This window comes from Fusarium proliferatum (genome assembly GCF_900067095.1).
Source record: "Fusarium proliferatum ET1 genome assembly, contig: FPRO_scaffold013, whole genome shotgun sequence".
Classification (NCBI taxonomy): Eukaryota; Fungi; Ascomycota; class Sordariomycetes; order Hypocreales; family Nectriaceae; genus Fusarium; species Fusarium proliferatum.
This window is the reverse complement of record NW_022194802.1, coordinates 845,393-865,003: the sequence shown is the minus strand read 5'-3', so window position 1 is coordinate 865,003 and position 19,611 is coordinate 845,393. Positions and strand designations below refer to the sequence as shown.

The 19,611-nt window shown below is 44.5% G+C and overlaps 6 protein-coding genes across 6 annotated transcripts; 1 reads left to right on the top strand and 5 right to left on the bottom strand.

Annotated features, from left to right (window-relative positions):
• Nucleotides 1–684: 684 nt before the first annotated feature.
• On the bottom strand, nt 685–2,381 carry FPRO_12924 (uncharacterized protein; the record flags this gene model as incomplete). Its single annotated transcript, XM_031223494.1, has 3 exons — nt 685–1,955; nt 2,008–2,110; nt 2,157–2,381. The coding sequence occupies 3 exons, from the start codon at nt 2,379–2,381 to the stop codon at nt 685–687; spliced, it is 1,599 nt and encodes a 532-aa protein (XP_031088847.1).
• An 868-nt stretch (nt 2,382–3,249) lies between these two features.
• On the bottom strand, nt 3,250–4,064 carry FPRO_12923 (uncharacterized protein; the record flags this gene model as incomplete). The annotated part of the gene is made up of 2 exons (XM_031223493.1): nt 3,250–3,843; nt 3,894–4,064. The coding sequence occupies 2 exons, from the start codon at nt 4,062–4,064 to the stop codon at nt 3,250–3,252; spliced, it is 765 nt and encodes a 254-aa protein (XP_031088846.1).
• Nucleotides 4,065–5,731: 1,667 nt separating this feature from the next.
• FPRO_12922 (putative brt1 protein) lies at nt 5,732–6,254 on the bottom strand (the record flags this gene model as incomplete). Its single annotated transcript, XM_031223491.1, has 3 exons — nt 5,732–5,830; nt 5,885–6,037; nt 6,099–6,254. 3 exons carry the CDS (start codon nt 6,252–6,254, stop codon nt 5,732–5,734), a joined length of 408 nt encoding a protein of 135 aa, XP_031088845.1.
• Nucleotides 6,255–6,889: 635 nt separating this feature from the next.
• Nucleotides 6,890–8,139, top strand: FPRO_12921 (uncharacterized protein; the record flags this gene model as incomplete). Its single annotated transcript, XM_031223490.1, has 3 exons — nt 6,890–6,924; nt 7,018–7,634; nt 7,688–8,139. The coding sequence occupies 3 exons, from the start codon at nt 6,890–6,892 to the stop codon at nt 8,137–8,139; spliced, it is 1,104 nt and encodes a 367-aa protein (XP_031088844.1).
• A 210-nt stretch (nt 8,140–8,349) lies between these two features.
• Nucleotides 8,350–9,996, bottom strand: FPRO_12920 (uncharacterized protein; the record flags this gene model as incomplete). Its single annotated transcript, XM_031223489.1, has 2 exons — nt 8,350–9,803; nt 9,858–9,996. The coding sequence occupies 2 exons, from the start codon at nt 9,994–9,996 to the stop codon at nt 8,350–8,352; spliced, it is 1,593 nt and encodes a 530-aa protein (XP_031088843.1).
• Nucleotides 9,997–11,365: 1,369 nt separating this feature from the next.
• FPRO_12919 (uncharacterized protein) lies at nt 11,366–17,028 on the bottom strand (the record flags this gene model as incomplete). Its single annotated transcript, XM_031223488.1, has 8 exons — nt 11,366–11,656; nt 11,707–15,854; nt 15,912–16,050; nt 16,104–16,331; nt 16,384–16,449; nt 16,501–16,554; nt 16,608–16,839; nt 16,895–17,028. The coding sequence occupies 8 exons, from the start codon at nt 17,026–17,028 to the stop codon at nt 11,366–11,368; spliced, it is 5,292 nt and encodes a 1,763-aa protein (XP_031088842.1).
• Between the last annotated feature and the right edge of the window lie 2,583 nt (nt 17,029–19,611).

Genomic DNA, 19,611 nt, shown 5'->3' with positions numbered 1-19,611 from the left:
TCCCATCACGACTCATAAAGTTCGAGGCCAGCACCACGTCAGCCCATCGTCATTTCCAAAATTACAGGGGTAAGCCATGAAGCAGATTCACTATCGAATTTGCCAGCCACGAACGGAGAAGGCCCCGAAACGATTTCCCAATCTGAGTGTTGGGTGCAAGCTAGTCGGCGGGTAGAAAGCTTAGATCAGGAATAGTCTCACCATTCGCGACCGCCACCGCCACAGGCTAATGATTCTGACAGAAGCGACACGTGGACCGGACACTGCGCTTATCGGTATTTCCATGCGAGTGGGATGAGAGTCTTAGATCTGGTGCAGGGGATACCCCTGACTTGGATCCAGCTTGAGTCAGTCGTGTACGACAGTTCGCCTTTTTTTAGTCGCTTTCCTGTGAGAGAATAATGTTGCTCTTTCGGTTTACCGATGCTTATTGCCGACAGGTTTCGACTTTTCAAGGCCGAATGGTCTCAATTAGTTTGAAGTAAATGTTCTGGACCTCCCTCAGAAGTAGTCGAGATTCTGTGCAATCTCCAACAAATAATGTCTTGGAGCACCATAAACCCGGTAAATGTCAAGCACAGTTAGATTCTTTTGCGAAACTAGACATGTCCGTGATCGGAGACAACTCTTTCTTTGTTAAAATGGGCCTAGATTTGGTTCTTAAGTAGACTTGATCTGACTACCCTAAATAGGATAGATGTAGAACTTGTTTTCAAGATCAGTCAGGTCCAGGAGGGCAATTTCGACCTTTCTTCGAACAATCTGACCATTCTCATCCAACTGCTCAACTTCCCCAAACTCATGTGCGAGTCTCTCTTCCTCACTCAAACCAGCCGCCCACTCCTTGCGCTCCTTATTCCTCCTTTTGAGAATAAACTGAATCACGAATAAAACTGCCGGAGTTCCCACCCAGCTGATAAGAATCATGGAGATCCAAGCTCCGTAATACCTGGGAGCATCCTTCGGAACCCAGATTTGCGGTGAAATCAAGTTTGCAACACTATAGCCAATCATGAACATGACGTTGCGGGTGAGCTTTTTGGTGTAGCCAGCGGCACTCGATGTTGCCCAACCCAGGGCAATGATGTAAGTGTTTCCGTAGGTATGGCCTGCGAGGAGGAGGCAAGCAAGCATTCCGAGTTTCTCGTTCCAGTTGATGGCGACCATTCCGATACCACCAGCAACAGCAGGTATACACCAGACAAGGCCGTGAAGAGCAAGGTTGGAAGGCCACCATTTCAGTGCAAAAGTTCCAGCAAGACAAACCGCGACTCCAAAACCACCGCCAGCTGCAGCAACAAGTGTTGAACCTAGAGCATCGACGCCAAGAGCCGTAGTGATGAGATTCTGTTGGCCGTATGTCAAGTTGTTGGACATCATAAGGGTAAAAGCCTGGAGTGCAAACAGCCAAGATACTGGATCTCGAAGCGTCTCCTGAAATTGTGTCTTCTTGAACTGCTTCTGTTCGATGGAACTCTGACTCGACTCGTGCACTCTCTTGATAGAGTGGACCTTTTCCTCCAGCGTCAAGAACCTAGCCTCGGCGGGGTTGTTTGGGTAGAAGAACCAAACAAACACAGATAACACAACGGACAGGCCTCCAGTAACAATCATGAAAAGCTTCCAGGGTAGTACCGTGCTATGACTCCAGAGAAGACCGTAGGAGATGAAAGCTGCGCAGACTGGTGCCAAAGCTGATGTGACCCAGAGGAAAGGCTGAAGGAATGATTGTTCGTGGCGGTTGAAGAACATGCCAATTGTCATCTCCATTGCTGGCACGACTACTGATTCGGCAGCACCGAGAGCAATTCGAAGAACGACCAGGCCTGCGTATTTGGTCGCAACGCAGTGAAGAAGGATAGTAGCTCCCCACATGAAGACTAGTCCGGCAACGAATTTTCCAAAGGGAAGTCTCTGCATGAGATAATGGCCAGGCCATTGTGCAGCAAGATATCCTGTGATAGTGTGAGAACGGTTCTTGCAGGTAGTAAAGGGTCTGAAACATACCGACATAGAAGAATGTTCCCAGATTGTTGTATTGTGCCTTGTTAATACCTGTTTCTTCGAAAAGGCCGAGAATGGCAGCATATCCGAGAGTTGACTTGTCAATCTGCAGATGTCAGTGAATCTATAGTGGGAAATGCTGGTGAACTTACGAATAGAAGCAGATTGATCGCTGATAAGAGTCCCATCACGTGCCAGTAAAGCTTTCTTCGCAGCTTCTTCTCCTTCTCGGGAGTCAGAGGCCCAAACTGGTCGCCATGTTCCTCAACGAGACGCAGGGTAACATCAGCATACTTTTCAGAGACAATGGCTGTCTCTCCTTCTTTCTCCCGGCTTTGAACCCTAGAAAGGTCCTTTGAATCTTCTGTGACACCCATATCGGCAGATGGAAAGATAAAGAACTGGAATGAAGAGCGGATACAGCCGAGTGATCTGCATGCGGGAAGTGCTTGGCTTTATCTCAAACGACCATTACATATGAGACCACTATCAAATCACATCAGATCGACTCCATACTTCTAAATTGATTACACTGACTCACGAATCGCCCTTTTCGTGATGATTTGCACTTCATTGTTACGCTGACCTTTGTTGCGACAACGTGGGGAACGATTGCGTGCTGAGGCTATTGCGTAGCGATAGGTCGATTGCCTGTTGATGCGTCAAGGATTCGGATCCGAGCCGCTGGTAGTTGCACGATGCGGCGCATTAGATGCCGCAAAGCCGCAATTTTAACTCAATAGGGAACGCCACACTTTAGGACTCATGGCCTCTGTCGGCTGGGCGAGTGAATCTACATGAGACGAAAGATACACATATATTTTACCTTATTTTACCTGCATGTCTATACTAACCCATGGCAGTCCAGCGTTCGTGTCGCAATTATCATGTTTTCCGGTTTCTATTAAATCGTTAATTGTAATCGCGAACTTGTTGAAATGGTTCATGCGAGACTGTTCTGGCTTCGGGCACAGGCCGACTTGTAAAATCCACCTTGCTTATATTGCTAGTGAACTCTATTCCTGCGGCTCCGCGACATTGAAAACCGGTGCCGCACGCGATCCGACGGGTCAAATATTTCCCAATACGGTAATATTTCAGCCTCAGGCGAGTCTATACCGCAAATTATGATAGTCTATGCCTAGATTAGGAATCATATATTGCGAACTGTCCATCGAACAAGAATCAGATATTGCCCGTATACAGAAACTAAGACTACATCCAGCCGCAGCATATCCGAGAAGATTAAAGGGTGAACAATGTCGGGACTCTTCCGGTTCCTTCATGTTCAGCAATAATCTTCTTATTCGCCCTTCGAAGAATAAACTTCAACAAGAAGCAAACACAGATTTCTAATACAGCAAACGCCAAAAGAAGAACCATCGCCCTAGTATACCTTGGCTCATCATTCGAGTTGAAGAAGTAAGGGCTCCAGACGGTTCCAAGCTGACCGGTGACATTGATGATAGCCGTTGCACACGCCTTCTTCGCGGTGTCTGACCAACTGAAGACGCAGCCCAGCTGTATAAAGCCGCATTTGCTCCAAAGCAACCGCAGATGTACAGGAAGGACGCAGCATAACGAACGGGGATATTGATTGTCGCAGCACTGATGATAAAACCGACAATTGCGAAAAGGATCGCAACGCTTATGTGCCACCCTCTCTGCTTTGCGGTCACTGTGCCAAGCGATGAAATATGAGATGAAAGCGCCGAGAAGATATGGTGGTGCGGTACAGATAAGAGTGATTGTTCGACTACCCAGATTGAAGCCTCGGTCGATGGCAGGGTAAAAGTAGTTGAAACCGTAGGCAGACTGGTTAGATAGGAGCAAAAGAGGCTGTGCCGTGGTTAGATGCTTTCAGAAATATGGAGATTCGGAGCACCTACAAAAGCCCAGACTTTGATATCGGTAACGGCAAGTCTTAAGCCATGCATCACAGACTGGTCATGTTCCTTCTCAGACACAGCATCTCTGGCCATGCGAGTGACAGCTACTGCTTTCTCCTCCGCGGTAAACAGCCGGTTCTGACTCTTTGTGTCAGGGAAATCGGGAAGCATCACAAACGCGACTAGACCCAGCAGAAATGTAACAGCACCTTCGAGGATGAACAGCCATCGCCATCACTGAAGTCCAGCTACACCTCCCAAGCCTGCAAAGATACCCGCAGCCAGTAGGCCAGACACTGCAGTTGCAAGCACAAGACCAGAATACAGAACTGCATAGCGGAGTGCCAACTCTTTCTTGGTATACCAGCAAGACAGGAGGAAGAAAACGCCTGGGAAGAAAGGCGCCTCGCATATACCGAGGAAAAAGCGAAGAACGATCAGATGCTTGGGAATGAATTACAGGCAGCAGTGGCAGCAGATACAAAAGACCATAGGCAAACTTATGCTGTGATATAAATCGAAGGTCAAACGCGGGTGAGGACCATATTGCTTGGAATCTGCATCAGCATGTATCCGTCTCCCGTTAGCTTATGTTTCCCATGATCGATAATTCACTGGCCCAACGTTTAGGATTGCCAAAGCAGTACTGTAATCGTTGTCACTTAAGCCGAGATCCTTCTCTAGAGGGTCCAAATTTGCTTGAGTATTGTTGCATTAGTAAAGCACTGAAACGCGGACTAAGTCAATTCTTACGCAATATTGTTCCTGTCCAAGGAGTTGAACAAGTAGAGGATGAAAACCATCGGCATCAGAGTCATGTCTAGCTTGCGGACAAGAGTGTTTTGCACAGAATCGTAGCTAGGATCATCGACTTCGGAAGAGATACTCACTTCGTTGTCGGTGTTCTTCGAAGGGGAGAGCCCTCAAGGGTTTTGCCATCAGCAGCGGCAAAGTTCGCCTCTAAGAGTTTGGTGGACATGTTGCTGAAGGCTTGGCGGTAGAAAGATATTGAGGATATGTTTGACCTCTTTGAAGACATTGGTAGTTTTCAAAGAGGTGAAGGGCCAACTTTATATCTTACCTGCTCCAGAAATCTTACCGACATCGGATCTAGATAAGACTTCAGTATGGGGCCCCGGAAGGGGCATGAATCGTGGGGTATCTCACATCGAATCTAGTAAGTTGTCATATTCACGAAACTCTATTAACAATATCTCAAAGCGAGGCCGTGGAGCAAGTCCGGGAGGTGGAGAGTGGTGCAACGCTAGTGGTTCAACGGAGGTGTACCTCCATTCGGTACCTAGGCTTTGTGGCTGACTAGTATTCCCACTATCTTATAGCTGTAAGTGGTGCTTCGATGTATTGACAAGTCTAAACAAAGCGGATTCGATCGATGTCTCTTCGTTCCGAGAGTTTCCTGCCAAAACGGACTCAATAGCTGCCTCATCGGTTAACGTTAACTGTTCTAGATATCTGCTCTTACCAGTGTCCTAGGTAACCTTGGAGGATACATCTTAACCACAGCTTTAATTGCTGAATCGCATTTGGCGAGTGGGTTCACGAACTTGAGGAGACTAGAGATTATATATGGTTCGCTGCTTCTCACAGGGCCTGACCATATCCCAAAGACATACTGACGCAGTCTTTCTCTGATACTACACGAGGGCATCGGCTATTTCAAGTGTTATATCGTAATATAGTTCTATATCAAGCCTGTTGTTTTGACTAAGCTGTATATAACAGGGTTTTAAAGATTCCTCGCATTGTCTTTTATAAAGCCAACCCGGAGAGTAATCAATCTCATCTTGTCAATATGCTTGAAACCAATTATTATGATTTTAAAGCTTGCTAGACCTCTCAGAAATAGCAGCAATAGCTTCCATCTCCACATGAGCGCCCTTTAGGGGAAGCTGAGCAACAGCCACGCACGTTCGGCTCTATCCGTCGTTGTCAGTACCGAGCCAACACCTAAGGTGAGATAATTCACTTACTGGCTTGGGATCAGAAGTGAAGAACTCGAGGTAAGCCTTGTTAACCTCGGCGTAATGGTCCATATTCAATATAAAGATGGTGACTTTCAAAGCATTATGGAGACTTGTTCCCGCTTTGTTCAGGATGGCGTCGAGGTTCTTTAGGGCACCCGCCTACTTTGAGCATTAGGATACAATTCGATTAATAGTCCGGGAAAGACAAAAGAGGACATACGGTCTGATGATAGGGACCCTCAGCCAGTTGTCGAGTCTGGGGATCCATACCGAACGAGCCTGAGCAGTAGACCGTTCCATTGTGGATGATTGCTTGAGAGAGATGGGGACTAGGGGCAGGTGCATCAGTAGTTAAAACGCCGGTTCGGAGAGGCATGATGGATGGTGCAAGTGTCAAAAGGTCTGAGCCTTAAATGCTAGGACGGTATTTGTTGAAGCTTGGCTTAGTCCAGCCATTCCAGGGGGCTACTTATAGTCTATTGGATAGGCCAGTCTCGGATGTGCGGAGGAAATTCGGGGAGGCATTTTGATCGAGTCAATACTGAAATTCAACATACATCTGCCCAACAATCTATGCCAGGATGAATCCGTGATAGACCTCCCCTCAAGTCTCCACCGTCGAAGAAGAATGGAGGTGGATCTCCGTGAGGCTAATGCAAGTCAGTGCCCAATCAAATCTCAACGGACACCTCCCTCCATTGCTTTAGACGCCTTCTTTTTGACTACCAAGTGGCGCCCTCGAAATGGATTCGGTAGTTGATGGAAGTCAAATGGGAAACTGGGACAAAATGAAATAAATATCAGAAATCATGACGTGGACCCTGGAAGTGCATATAACACGCCTCATACGAGCGAGATATACTACGGGCGTCTTCCGAAGTCAGGGCATAAATCTGCATCGATTCCCTCTTTTTATAAAAGCACGCACTAGCTCGTCCTCCAAGCCATCCATCCTGAACCAAATATCTTTGTGAACTTATTTCTAGAAAGCTTTACCACCACTTATTAAGAATGTCTCAACAAGGCGAAACCATTGTCGTTGTCGGGTATGTCGAGCAGCTTTCCTGGCTTTGAAGCCCTTTGTTCTAAATGTGATAGATTGCCCAAAAAGACTCAATGACTAACTCTGGAACCCACAGCGCTGGAGTCATAGGACTATCCACGGCCCTTCGAGTCCAAGAACAAACTCTTTCACAGAACATCCCGCTATCCATCGTCATCGTCGCACGAGACTTTCCCAACGAGACGTCCATAAACTATGCTACGCCTTGGGCCGGCGCGCATTATAGACCATGCCCGGGAAACACTCCTCAGCTACTTCAAGAAGCCGTATGGGCGCAGAAGACATACGACACGCTTGACAGTTGGTCTGAGAAAGACAAACTCACCGCTGGTGTGGAATTCATTCCAGGAGAAGAGTTTTTCGAAAACCCAGCGCCTGAATATGTCGATGTTACCAAGGATGTATCAAAGTCGGTGTACGCTCACCTCGAATCGAGCTTCGAACTTTTGAGCAGCAGTGAATTGAGTACCATGAGTGACTCCCTGCAACTGGGGTTTCGTTACCGGACATATTCTCTCAATAGTCCTCTATATATATCGTTTTTACAGCGCAGATTTCAGAATAGGGGAGGCCGTGTAAGGCAGTATGCACTTGCATCGCTGGAAGAGGTCTTCTCTATTGAAACTTCTTTCTCTGTTGTGATCAACTGTTCAGGCATGGGCTTCGGTGACCCGAGAGTATTTCCCATCCGTGGTAAGTGACATGACACTGACGCACCCTTGATTCTATTACTAATCGTATTTCAGGCCAGACATGTCTTGTCCGAAACCCAATTTCCAAGACCATAACACGCCAGAACTCGGATGGGTCTTGGTCATTCGCTATTCCGCGACCTTTAGAAGGCGGAACTATCATTGGAGGCACCAAAGAGCCCCATAATTGGAACCCTTATCCTTCATCTGAGACACGACAAACTCTCTTGTCCAATGCAGCAAAGTGGTTCCCTTTCGACAGCGAAGGTTCTGTATCTGCTGACACGAAGGAGTCTAATCGCTTCGATATTGTCAGTGACATTGTTGGTCGTCGACCAGCGCGTGAAGGTGGTCTTCGCCTAGAAATGGAGCGTCTCAAGCCTGGTGTTGTTGTTCATGCGTATGGTGTTGGTGGTAGAGGTCTTGAGCTATCATGGGGGATCGCAGATGAGGTTGTTAGTTTGCTCCAAAAGCAGGGCTATTTTTCTTCACGAGCGCGTTTGTAGATCAGCCACACCCTGATCAGTCTGTTGTTTCTCTCACTAATTCGGAGGGTCGAGGATGCTTAAATCTCTTATGATATTATTTGATTGATCTCAATTATGTGTGAATATAACGCCAAGTTGGGTATTTAAGTCAATTCATTATGAAATTCTCCATCCGCTATGCTAATCCCAAAATCCAAGTCTAGATGTAAATATTATAAGATGATATGCTTATGAACACTTATCAGGCATGGCCTGAGTAGGAAGGAACTGAACACCTGAAGCAGGGTTGCCACCCAAGACGATGTCAAAGTAAGTGCTCTGCTCCTCGAACTTGGTCTTGGCCTGGAACGCAGTGAAGCCGGCTGACTTCTTGCCAGTAGCCTTGAAGTTGGTGATCTCAGTCTGGAACTTGGGAACTATAGAGCCCTTGACGGGTTTCTTGTGGGCGACGCGGAGGGTCAAGGGGTCCTTGGCACGGGCGTCGCGAACCATGGCTGTGACGACGAGAGGCGCATTAGGAAGCGACTCGAGCACGGCGCAAGACTGCTGAAGTTGGTAAAGGACGGTGTCATCGACCTTGTAGCCACCGGTCTTCTGGTTATCGTGGGTGACAGTGGCCTTGGTGGAGGGCTTGACCTCCTGGATCCAGAACTTGGTGATACCATTCTTGGCGTCAAGGGTGGTATCGAACTGGAAGTTCGCAAAGAGCTGGCCAGCGCCACTAGAGGTACCGCCCTGGAAAGTCACCTGCTGCGTAGGAACAGTGACCTTCTTGCCGTCTCGACCAGAGTAGATGAGGTTGATAGCAAGGTCATTGGGATCACGAATGTTGTTTGTGATTTTGACTCTGACGGTCCCAGTCCAATGCATTTTTCCTTTGCTGTTGAGAGACAATTCGGTGATGTAAGGGCGGACATCGTAGGCCTCAAGGACCGGGGTGAGCTGCACACTCTTCGGGACAGTATCGATCATGCGGGTAAGGATATCAGCGCACATGTTGTTGAAGCCAGCCTTGGCGGAGAGCTTCTTCATGGTAGCCCTGTCGTTATCGAAGATTCTCTTATCCGAGTGGAAGGTCGCGTTCTTTGCAGCAACCAGAGGGTTCTTGGACGTGCCGGCCAAGTACTCAGTGACAATGCCGTTATGGAAAGAAGTAATGTCCTTCTGGAAGGGCACTGAAGTATCGTTGTTGGGATCAGCCTTGATTTCGACGATCTCGGGAAAGTCAACGCTGTGCACACCACCAATAGCATGGCCGCAAGCAACCATAGCAGTCATGTCCTCCTTAGTGAAACCAGCCTTGGTAAAGGCAGAGAATGTATCCTTCAAGTTGGTCGAAGGCTCAGGGACACCCGATGGACCAGCCTTGTAAGCATCGACTCGACCAGCGCGGAAAGGAATGCTGGGACCATCGCAAGCTCCAACGGCAAGCACTGTGCCGAGGGCTGTGAGGTCAGAAGCGGTGGCGCGCTGGTTATGGAAGCCGCTGAAGAAGCTGAAGGTGTTGTTGAAGGCCTTGCCGGGGTTCTCAGGTCGAGAAGACTCCCAGTAGATGGAAGCATCCAGGCCACCAGTTCCCGCTTTGGCATCGTGTGTGATGACATCGTGGAAGGCTGTTCGGAGCCATTCGGCCGTGTTCTGTTGTCCAGGATTATTGCTTCCAAACTCGCAAGTTCTTAGAGCTGAGAATCGTCAGTATTGGCTTGGGATGGCGGGATGAATGGCGGGTTCCTTACCATCAGCGAGACCTCTCTTGTTGAATCCTCCTTGCATGTACAGAAGATCTTCAACCTCGTCCCATTTCGAGGGCCAGACAAGCTGCGAAGCAGCACTTAATTGAACGAGTGTAAAAGCGAGAGTGGTTGAACCTTTCATGATGGGCTGAATTGAATTGAACGAATGTATTGGTGTGCTACAAAACAAATGATATGAATGTCTCTCGCCATCTTATACCACGTCTCCCTTCAAGGTCAAAGCCCAATATCCCAGCAGACGATGTTTCACTTACGGGGCAGAATTAGAGAATACGAGAACCTGGCTCCCAAATAGTGTAAAAGCTATGCATAAATCCAGCCTAGAAAGTCCGTCGGGCATTCCGCATGACTAGGGGCGAGGTCGAGACAGCGGGAGATACGAGCTCGAACGAGCCTGAACGAGCCCTACCCATGTGGAGTGCCCCAAAATTTCAGTGCTCGTAAACAGATTAGCCAATAGCGTCGGCTTGATTTCAATGCAGATCCCCTGAAATTTGCAATTTACCCGCCAAGGTTAGACCGTAGGACTAATTTTAGATGTCGGCAAGACAATGCCGAACTCCACTAGGAAGTTCTGGAAGATCGCCTGGACCTCATGATCCATTGCGGCTACGCTTTGACTGGAATGCTAGGAACCATTGTAAGGCGATGCTAGTTAGTGTTTATCTTGACTCGGTAGTTCAACGCTGGATATCCACTAGTTGAATCGTATAGCATATCCCTCCTGGAGGATATAGAGTTTGCTGGGACGGCTCGTAGTCCCTAGGTTCTATAATTAACTTTTCGTCGAGCAGGTACAGAGTAATCACGGCAGTTACTGCTAGACGAGAGGTTATTTGCACTATATGTTAAGGCGCAGTACTATACGAGACATATCAAAAGTTCTTCGAATTGCCATGGTTGGTGTTTTGGTGACAACCTCCCCTTTGCAGCAGGGATGGTCAAAAACCTCAAGGCTCAAGACTACTACAGATGTGACTGGCATTGAAGTGTTATGATAGGTTTATCTCAGTATTCAACCGGCTACCCTATGTATCTTCGTCCTCAATTCATGTTGAATGAATTAAATTTTGTCCATTTATAGTTTATCCTGTTCTAGACATTCTATTCTAGGCTGGAGGCTAACTATAGATCTTCCTACTAAGCTTTCTGTGCTGATTGGAGCTCTCGGCCAAAATAGCACTGTAGAAGCCGTTCAACATTAGGTTGCTCAAGGAAACGCAAAATACTCAAAACGTGCATTTCTAACAAATGGCTTTAGTTAACATTAGTACTGGCTGATCAATTCTTAGATGAGGTAATCCGAGTACCCTACGCTCAGAGTAGAACTTTTCTTGCTCTTCGTGAGCTGCTCCTCTCATATAATGATGCCACCATAATCACAGTTTCCAGGGGCATAAATCAGAAAGAAATGCTTCTGCAGTACCCAAGGCAATGTCCGCTATAAGTCAAGTATGCTCATGAACACAAAGGCTAAGCTGCGTGGAGTTTTATTTACTCTCTCCCTTGGCGTTTTCATCCTCCTCAGCTTCATCGTTCGACCAATCTCCCTCAGAATCATCATCCTGTACCTGCTCAATCCCTGGTGAACTCTTTGGATCATCCTCTTCATCTCCCTTCTCATCCTCCTCTTCCGTCTCATCATCATCAACAAACTCTGGGCCTCGCTCTTCCCATTTATCGTGATACGGATGAACCTGCTCTCTGTAGCGATAGCACTTGAAACACAACTCGTACGAAATATCGCAACCGCTACAGAGGTACAGGATGCCGTATGAGTGCTGATAGGTTAGTAAGTATATTGCTTATGGTAATGTCGAGAGAAACTCACAAAGTGGCACAAGTCGCAAAGCCATGGAGTTCGCACTGCCTTCTTGGAGAGATGGAACTTTGACTTCCAGTCATCCTCCTTCTTCTTGCTAGGGCTTGCTGTTAACAAGTCGATCACTTCTTGTGATGCGCCATAGTATCTGGCCATCTTAAGCGGCGACCACTCTCTGTCATCAGATGTCCGACCTCGAACCGACGGGTCTGCTCCACGATCCAGAAGAAGTTTCACGATCTCGGGACTAATTTCGTCAGGCGTGCCCCAACTTTCACATACACGACAGGCCCAAAGTAGAGGCGTCCAACCATCTTCATCAGGCTCATTGATAGATATTATGCCGCTGGTATGAGACAGTACCAGTTCGACAAGATCAGATCTTCCCGTTGCTACAGCAAAATGTAGCACTGTCAGGCCAGACTTGGTCTTTGTCGTGATGCCAAGACGTTCTTCATCATCGCCACTTGCCTCGAGTAATAGACGAAAGTGCTGAACTGTTTTCAAGGCTGCATAATGTATAGGTCGTCGCCCATGAAGGTCTTGCCAGCCGATATCAGCACCTTTCTCAAGCATGAGCTTGATAATGTCTATAGAGCCAGTCAGGATCGCTGCACTCAGGGCCGATCCCATGTTACCGCCATGAACATTGACGTCGGCGCCAGCATCATTTATTAGATACTGGGCAATTATGTCCTTATCTTCCGCAGAAGTAAAGTATTTCTCAAACACTCTCTGCAGCGGTGAGCCATACATCCAGGAATTGGCGATATCCGGGTTAGCGCCCTTCTCGATGAGAACTTTGACGGTATCAACATCGCACAGCTTTGTTGCGATGTGCAGAGCTGTCCCATCCTTAGCAGCCTCCACGTTCAAGTCAAGCTTTTGAGAGGAGAGCATTCGTACTAAAGCAAGGTCTTCATTCACGATGGCCCGCCCCAGGGGCGTATATTTATCCTTGTTCCGGATTGTCAGACTAGCACCGCGGTTTATAAGGCGCCTGACGACAGATAAATTTGCGGGTTTAGAAAGACAGAAGAGAGCAGAACCTCCCCATATGTCTATAGCATCGACGTCCAAACTGTACTCCAGCAGGATCTTGACAGTCTCTTCATGTTTGGTAGCCACAGCTAGGATAAGAGGTGTTCCGCCTTTTGGGGTTTTCGCCTCGATATCAGCACCGTTTTCCAGTAACAGCCGTAGGAGCTCATTGTAACCGCAGGATGCTGCACAATGAAGTGGCGTGTATCCCGCATCAGTAAAATCACCCTCTGGGCATCTGGTTTCAAGATCTGGTTTGTGTTCAAGAAGCAGCTCGACCACCTTTACCTGGTTGAAACACGCGGCGAGGTAGAATGGCGTGCCATCGGCAGAGAGTGCATTTATATCAGCTCCAGCTTCGACAAGAACCTTCATACACTCTGGCAGATTGTAAGCAAAGTGAGTTGCGTTCCACTTGTTGTTGGCACCGCTGACAGCATTTATATCCGCCCCGGCATCAACGAAAGTCTTGGCTATTGTCGCTTCGTTTCCCAGGACGGCAGACATCAGAGGCGTAATCTCATTAGGAGCAGCGTAGTTGACGTCGGCTCCGTTCTCCAGGAGGGCTGTGACTATGTCTTGATAGCCTGCCCTGGCAGCGGCCACGAGAGGCGTACCATGATAAGGAGAATCGTCTAGCTGTATATCAACCTTGTGACCCTCTTTGAGTAGCATGTTCACAATCTCAACATTATCCGCTCTTGCAGCATGGATAAGAGCAGAATCGTCATCGAACTCTTTGCACGTGCCGTGTTCAAGCAGCATACGACAAATCTCAACATGGCCCAATCGTGCCGCTATGCCCAATGCATGGAATGAGTGAACCTCTCTCAACTTTGAATTGATATCCACGCCAGCATCAAGTACTGACTTGAGGCATTTTGGGTATGGAGCACCTGAGATGGGGGTCAAGGCAGGTCGAAGTTCCCTCACATTGGCAGTGAGGACTTCTGTGTTCGCTCCAGCTTTGACAAGAGCTTGAAAGACTGCGTCATGTCCTCTACCACCCGCATACCATAGAGCGTTTCTGCCCTTATTATCCTGTGCTTCGACGAGTTCTGCTTTGGCTAGCCTGTCGATGACCTTCGCTCGGCCATACTTGCCAGCTACCACTATGGGCGGCGTGTCTACCCAATTGGAGTTGATGGCAGTAGGGTCAGCTCCGTGCTCTATGAGGGTGTCGAAAGCTGCAGTATCATCTCTGACGATGGCGCAGTGAAGGGGTGGCGAACAATTCGGATCTGTCGACTTAGGGTCCGCTCCAGCCTGTAAGATGGTCTTTAAGTGCTCAGAAGAGCCCAGGTAAGCCAGTCGCGAAGTAAGCGTGCCAGGCCACTGAGCTATGTGTAGATCTTCAGTGGCATACGTTAACAAGACACCTAACGTTTCAAATTCTGCTGATCGTGCTGCGGCCATTATAGCTTCGAGACAGACATCTGCACTGGCGCATGACTTCTGGAGGAGTAACTTGACAACATCGCTATGTCCATATCTCGATGCCTCGATAAGTGCCTGGGAAATATCGCGTTCGTCAGGTTCTTGAGACTGAATCCAGGTTCTGATCCAGCTTTCGTTGCCTATAGATGCAATTACTGGCGCGTGTGAGAGGAATAGTCGGTCCGATCTGATATGAGGATTTGAAAGGAACCATCTGGCTGCATCCCAACGTTTGAGTGCTGCATCGTTGTTGAAGAAGTTTGCGATGCTGGAAGATTGTGGGTTTGGAGATACTTTCAAGTAGCCGAGTTGATAGTGCAGTGGCCAGAATTCGACGGCATACGATGTGATATCTGGTGGGTATTCAAATATTCGTTGATCAACAGGACATCTTCGGCAAGCTGCTAGGATCTTTTCTTGGGTCGAAGGTAAAGTGAGATATCCAACACAAGTGTCGGTGATCTCTCGATGGCCTTCTTCCGAAGAACTCGAAGCATACCAAGGCCGTTCTCGGTCGTAGGCGTCTTGGGTAGTCATCAAGAACTCCCGAGCGGCCGGATGGCGAAATTGAACTTGACCATTCTCTAGGATTATCATGGGCCCAAGGCAGTTTTCAATATCCCACACGAGATCTCTATATGCCTCCTGCTCAGGTACTGGGTCAGTTGAGGCACCGAGGTTGAGTGCACTGCCCAGTTCTTCAGGAGTCAATGGTCGAAAGGAGAGTGATATCCATATCAAGACTTTCCTAGCCCATGGCCGCGACCTTTTAGGCACCGCATCCAAGCATCTTTCGAATATCTTGGCCGCTGAAAGAGGCGTAAGTATCGCGAGCTCCCGCTCGAGAGCCGACTTTGTCGATGCACAAGGGGCGACAAGGAGCCATTCGAGTAGGAAGCGGCGTAGCAAGTCATCGTCACTGCAGGAATCCAGTAATTGTCGTATTTCTTGCTCAACGTGGCGATATTGTGGTCGCGCATGGCACAGTTCAGTCATGAATTCGAACACAATGCTCTCCATAACTTCAGCTTTCAGCGGGTGGTCTCTCAAGTCAATCGTAGGAAACTCTGATAGAGCCTCGCAGATCCGACTGTCATCAACGGTCGTCACCAGAATCTTGAAGTGTTGCTCAGAATTCTTGGCCATGTAAGAGACCATGGAAAAGAACAAAGCACTGCTGTCGTCATACTGATCGAGCCGATCGATGATCCAGTGAATTTCGCCGTGGGTTGTTATGTCCCCCATGAGCTTCTCCAAAAAGTAGAAGGCATCTTTATCGGTCCAACAGTCTGAGAAATCTGGCGGTTCTATGTCGGGCATCTTATCGTTAGGAGATTCTCTTATCTGGCTGAGAATCTGGAGCAAGAAGGAGTTTGCCATGGCTCCGATGGAATTCCTGCGGATATCGTGTTTGTCGAATTTGAAGTAGAGAATGCATCTAAAGTACGAGCTCTTTCCAATTATCCCTTCTAACACACGCTGAGCCACGTTGGAAATGTGGGAGGTGCCATGAATATGCAGAAGAGCGAGACCCCAAGACTTCAGCCATTGAGTCATGGTATCGTGCTCATCAATCCAGTCGAATCCACGGGTTGTGTTGAAATTGAAGGGGTAAAGCGAAGGTGCTTGGTGCATTATGACTGTCATAGCATGGGATAACTTATCATCCTCCCAAGGAACTAGAAGAGAAATCAGAAGGTTTGCTCTGGTCGATGTTTGACTGTGTGTTGACTTACAGGATGAAATCCTCTGGGTCTGAAAGCCTCCGTACGGAGCATACGCTTCAGTTTCATCGGCCAACTCTTTATGAGACTTGTCGATGAGTGAAATCTTCTCCATGGGGACTCCAAGTGTCGCGGTGTATGTGTCAAAGACCTGTAAGTCAGTCAGTATCATCATTGCAACATAAAACCTGCTTTACAACTCACCTTCTCAACAGGATCTGTCTTTGATGAAATGATATTGATAACGTTGGCGCGTGTTAGGACTCTGGTGTTTAGAAAAGCATTGTTCACGTCAATGATTGACCGCGCTAGACTTTTCAAGTTCAAGCTAGTTGCTGTTGAGTCTGCTGGTTTCAACATGTCAAGCCTGGTTGCAAGAATCTCGATGTCTTGATGTGTATCCAGAGTTCTGTGTGGACAGCCGAAGAACATCTGCAAGAGGTTAATGATAGCTCACGGAAACCCGAATCTTTATATTTCATACCAAAAGTTTCGTTGAGTGACTAATATCGGCATGTTCGCTGTCATATCGACTTGCTAGTATCAGAGCCTGATATTATGTTAGCATGAACACAACGAAATGGACTTAATCGTGACTAACCTTCTTCGCAATAATTCCTCCTATGTCGTGTCCAAAGAAGGCTATTGGCAACGGCTGAAATACTTGGTTAGTTGCAATTCGGTATCTAAATGCATGGCAATTCTCACCGTTTTCTGGTCGCTTCTCAACTCAGCAAGCTTTTGAAGAAGTGTAGAGGCCTCAGAGGAAATAGCATCCCCAGGATACGTAGCCTCTGCTAACTTTGTAGCATCATAGGCATATCGAACAACGCGTACTTCCCATTTCATGTGGGAGGCCAAGCCCTGAATCCAGGTCTCTGTCTTACTTGAGCTCCATTGCCTGCTCTCCTGATCCCCAAGGCCATGGATTGCTACAATGCTATAACAAGTTTTGTTAGAAATACGGTTTTTGAAAGGGGGTAAGCTTGTCTTACTCAAATTTCCTTTCGGTCGTCTCATATTTTTCTGTTGTATCGATCGAGAGACTCAAGTCAGGGGATGGAGAATCGTTATCCATGGTAACGCTCGACGTCTCGGTGACATCGAGCGACCTTTCCGGGTCCTCCATAGCGATATGAGCGTGATTCTATGACTCTACATAGAACCATGGGATAGTGGCTTGAAGTTGATAGCCCTCTCTAGTCAACGTGAGGAGCAATAGTGCAGAAGGCTGACTCAGTCACGGCAAAATGGACTGATCAGCCGTGGATCTTACGTGAGCCTATAATCGTTGACCCCTCGTATCGAATTTTGTGATACCTTCGGGAGACCAGGAAACGGAGGGGGTTTCAACCTCGGTGATAGAAACAAATGATCTAAAACACGCTAAATCTCACGGAGCTTGACTCAGTCTTTCTTTCACCTACGACATAGGCCCTAAGTTTTGGTCCCCGAGGGCTGCTTACGACCTGCATGAGCTGAACGACAACTGGCAATAGCTCCCGAAAATCGACCTATAGATAAGCATAGAGAGCTTTGGGAGGCTGGATAATCCTTGTCGATGTGGAGGCTGGGGTCCTAGATGGAGTTATCCTTCCGATATATGAACAAATTATGGGATCTTCCACCACAGATTTTTAAGCAGGATTAAGCTATTAAGCTAGTACTACAGAAGGCCAAATCGATATCTATACTAAAATTTATCTTTTAATAGGCCAACCCTATACTATATAGTACTATAGTTAATATTCTTTATAATTTAATATAAATAAGGTAAATATAGATCTAGCTAATTATAGCCCCTTATTTAAAAAAGTTATATAGCTTTATATAACTTTATAATAATTATTATTAATCTTAAGTTTAGCTTTATTTTTATTCTTTAAATCTATTATACCTTATAAGGTAAAAAATCCTTACTTTTAATATATTATATCTACCTATAATTACCTTTTATAACCTATTATATATTTTATTAAATTTATATACTTTAAAGCTTTATTTTTATTTTACTTTAAAGTAATTTAAAGTATATTTTTTTTTTAATTTTATACCTAAAGCTAGACTATTAAGGTATTAAGCTTTAGCCTATATTAACCTTTTCTTTATCTTACCTTTATACCCTTTTATGCCTTTATATTATATTAATTAAAGTTATATAATTAAAGGCTTTATTTTTATATCTCTTTTATTTTTTATTTTTTATATTTTAATATATTATATAAATAACTTAAAGTTAATATTTAATTAAAAGATCTATCTAGATATTATAAAGACCTATATAATTTTATAATATTATATCTTTTTATAAAACTATAAAGGCTAAAAGGGAATACTTAACTTATAAAGCCTATCTTATAGAGAAAGTTAAAGCTAAATATATTACTATAAAGAAAGCTAAAGCTAAATATATTACTGCTAAAAAGGCTAAAGCTAATTATATTATTACTAAAAAGGCTAAAAAGAAATATATTACTTTTAAGAAAAAGCTTAAAGCTAACTATATTATTACTTAAAAGAAAAAGGCTAAAAAAGCCTATATTATTATTAAGAAATTTAAAGTAAAGTATATTAAATTAAAGTAATATTATAATAAGCTTATAGAAATACTTATTTATATTAAGAAAAAAATAAATAATAAAGCTCTTAAAGAGGATTATATTATTAAGAAAAAATAACTTAAATATTAGTTATATATCTTTAAATATAATAATAATAAAGACTATAGAGCTATAAAGGAAGCTTTATAATATAATTTTAATAACTATATTTTTAAGTATCTAGCTAAAAAAGTTAATAGGATTTTTATCTCTACTTTTAACTATAAGGCTAAATGCCTTTCTATAAACCTATAGTTAACTATTTAAATATATATAAATATATTAAAGAATTATTTCTATAAAGGCCTTATATATATAAAATTTAATAAAAATAAAGTAAAATATTTAATTACTTTCTATTTTATATTATATTATATTAACTTATATAGCTTTTTAAAAAGCCTAACTTACTTTTTTTATATAAAAAGAAAGGTAAAAATATTAAGGCTAAATATATATTTAAATTCTTATTATAGAATACTAATACTATATTTTACTATCTATATAGATTTATAATACCTAAATTGCTTTTATATAATAAGTATATATTTAATAATAATATTTTTACTTATTACTATATTATAACTCTATTTAAAGGCTATATTAATTACCTCTAGAACTATTTAAGACTAAACTATAGCTATATTAAAGGTATATACTTATAGTGCCTTATATATCTTTATATTAACTTATTTAATAATAACTCTTAAAAAATATAAGGTTATATTTAATACTATTTCTATTATTAATAATAATAATAGCTCTTTATTTAATAATAAAAAAAACCTTATAAATATATTAAAGGACTTTATTAAAAAAGAGTATTATAAACTCTTTTAATTTTTTTATAAGGTTATTAACTATAAGAAAAAAAAAAGTCTAAAAGTAAAGGTAAGTCTAAATTTAAAAAGGCAAAAGGCAATAAATAAGGTATTTTAATTCTATATATAACTATTTAAAATAATATTAATTTCTTTTAGCTATTTATAATTAATTTTTAGGTCTTTATTTTTATAAAGATATAGCTTATAGGTTATAAATTATAATTAGTATTATAGGTATATAAAGTACTATAAAGTATTATAGGTTATTATAAATAACTATAGGATATA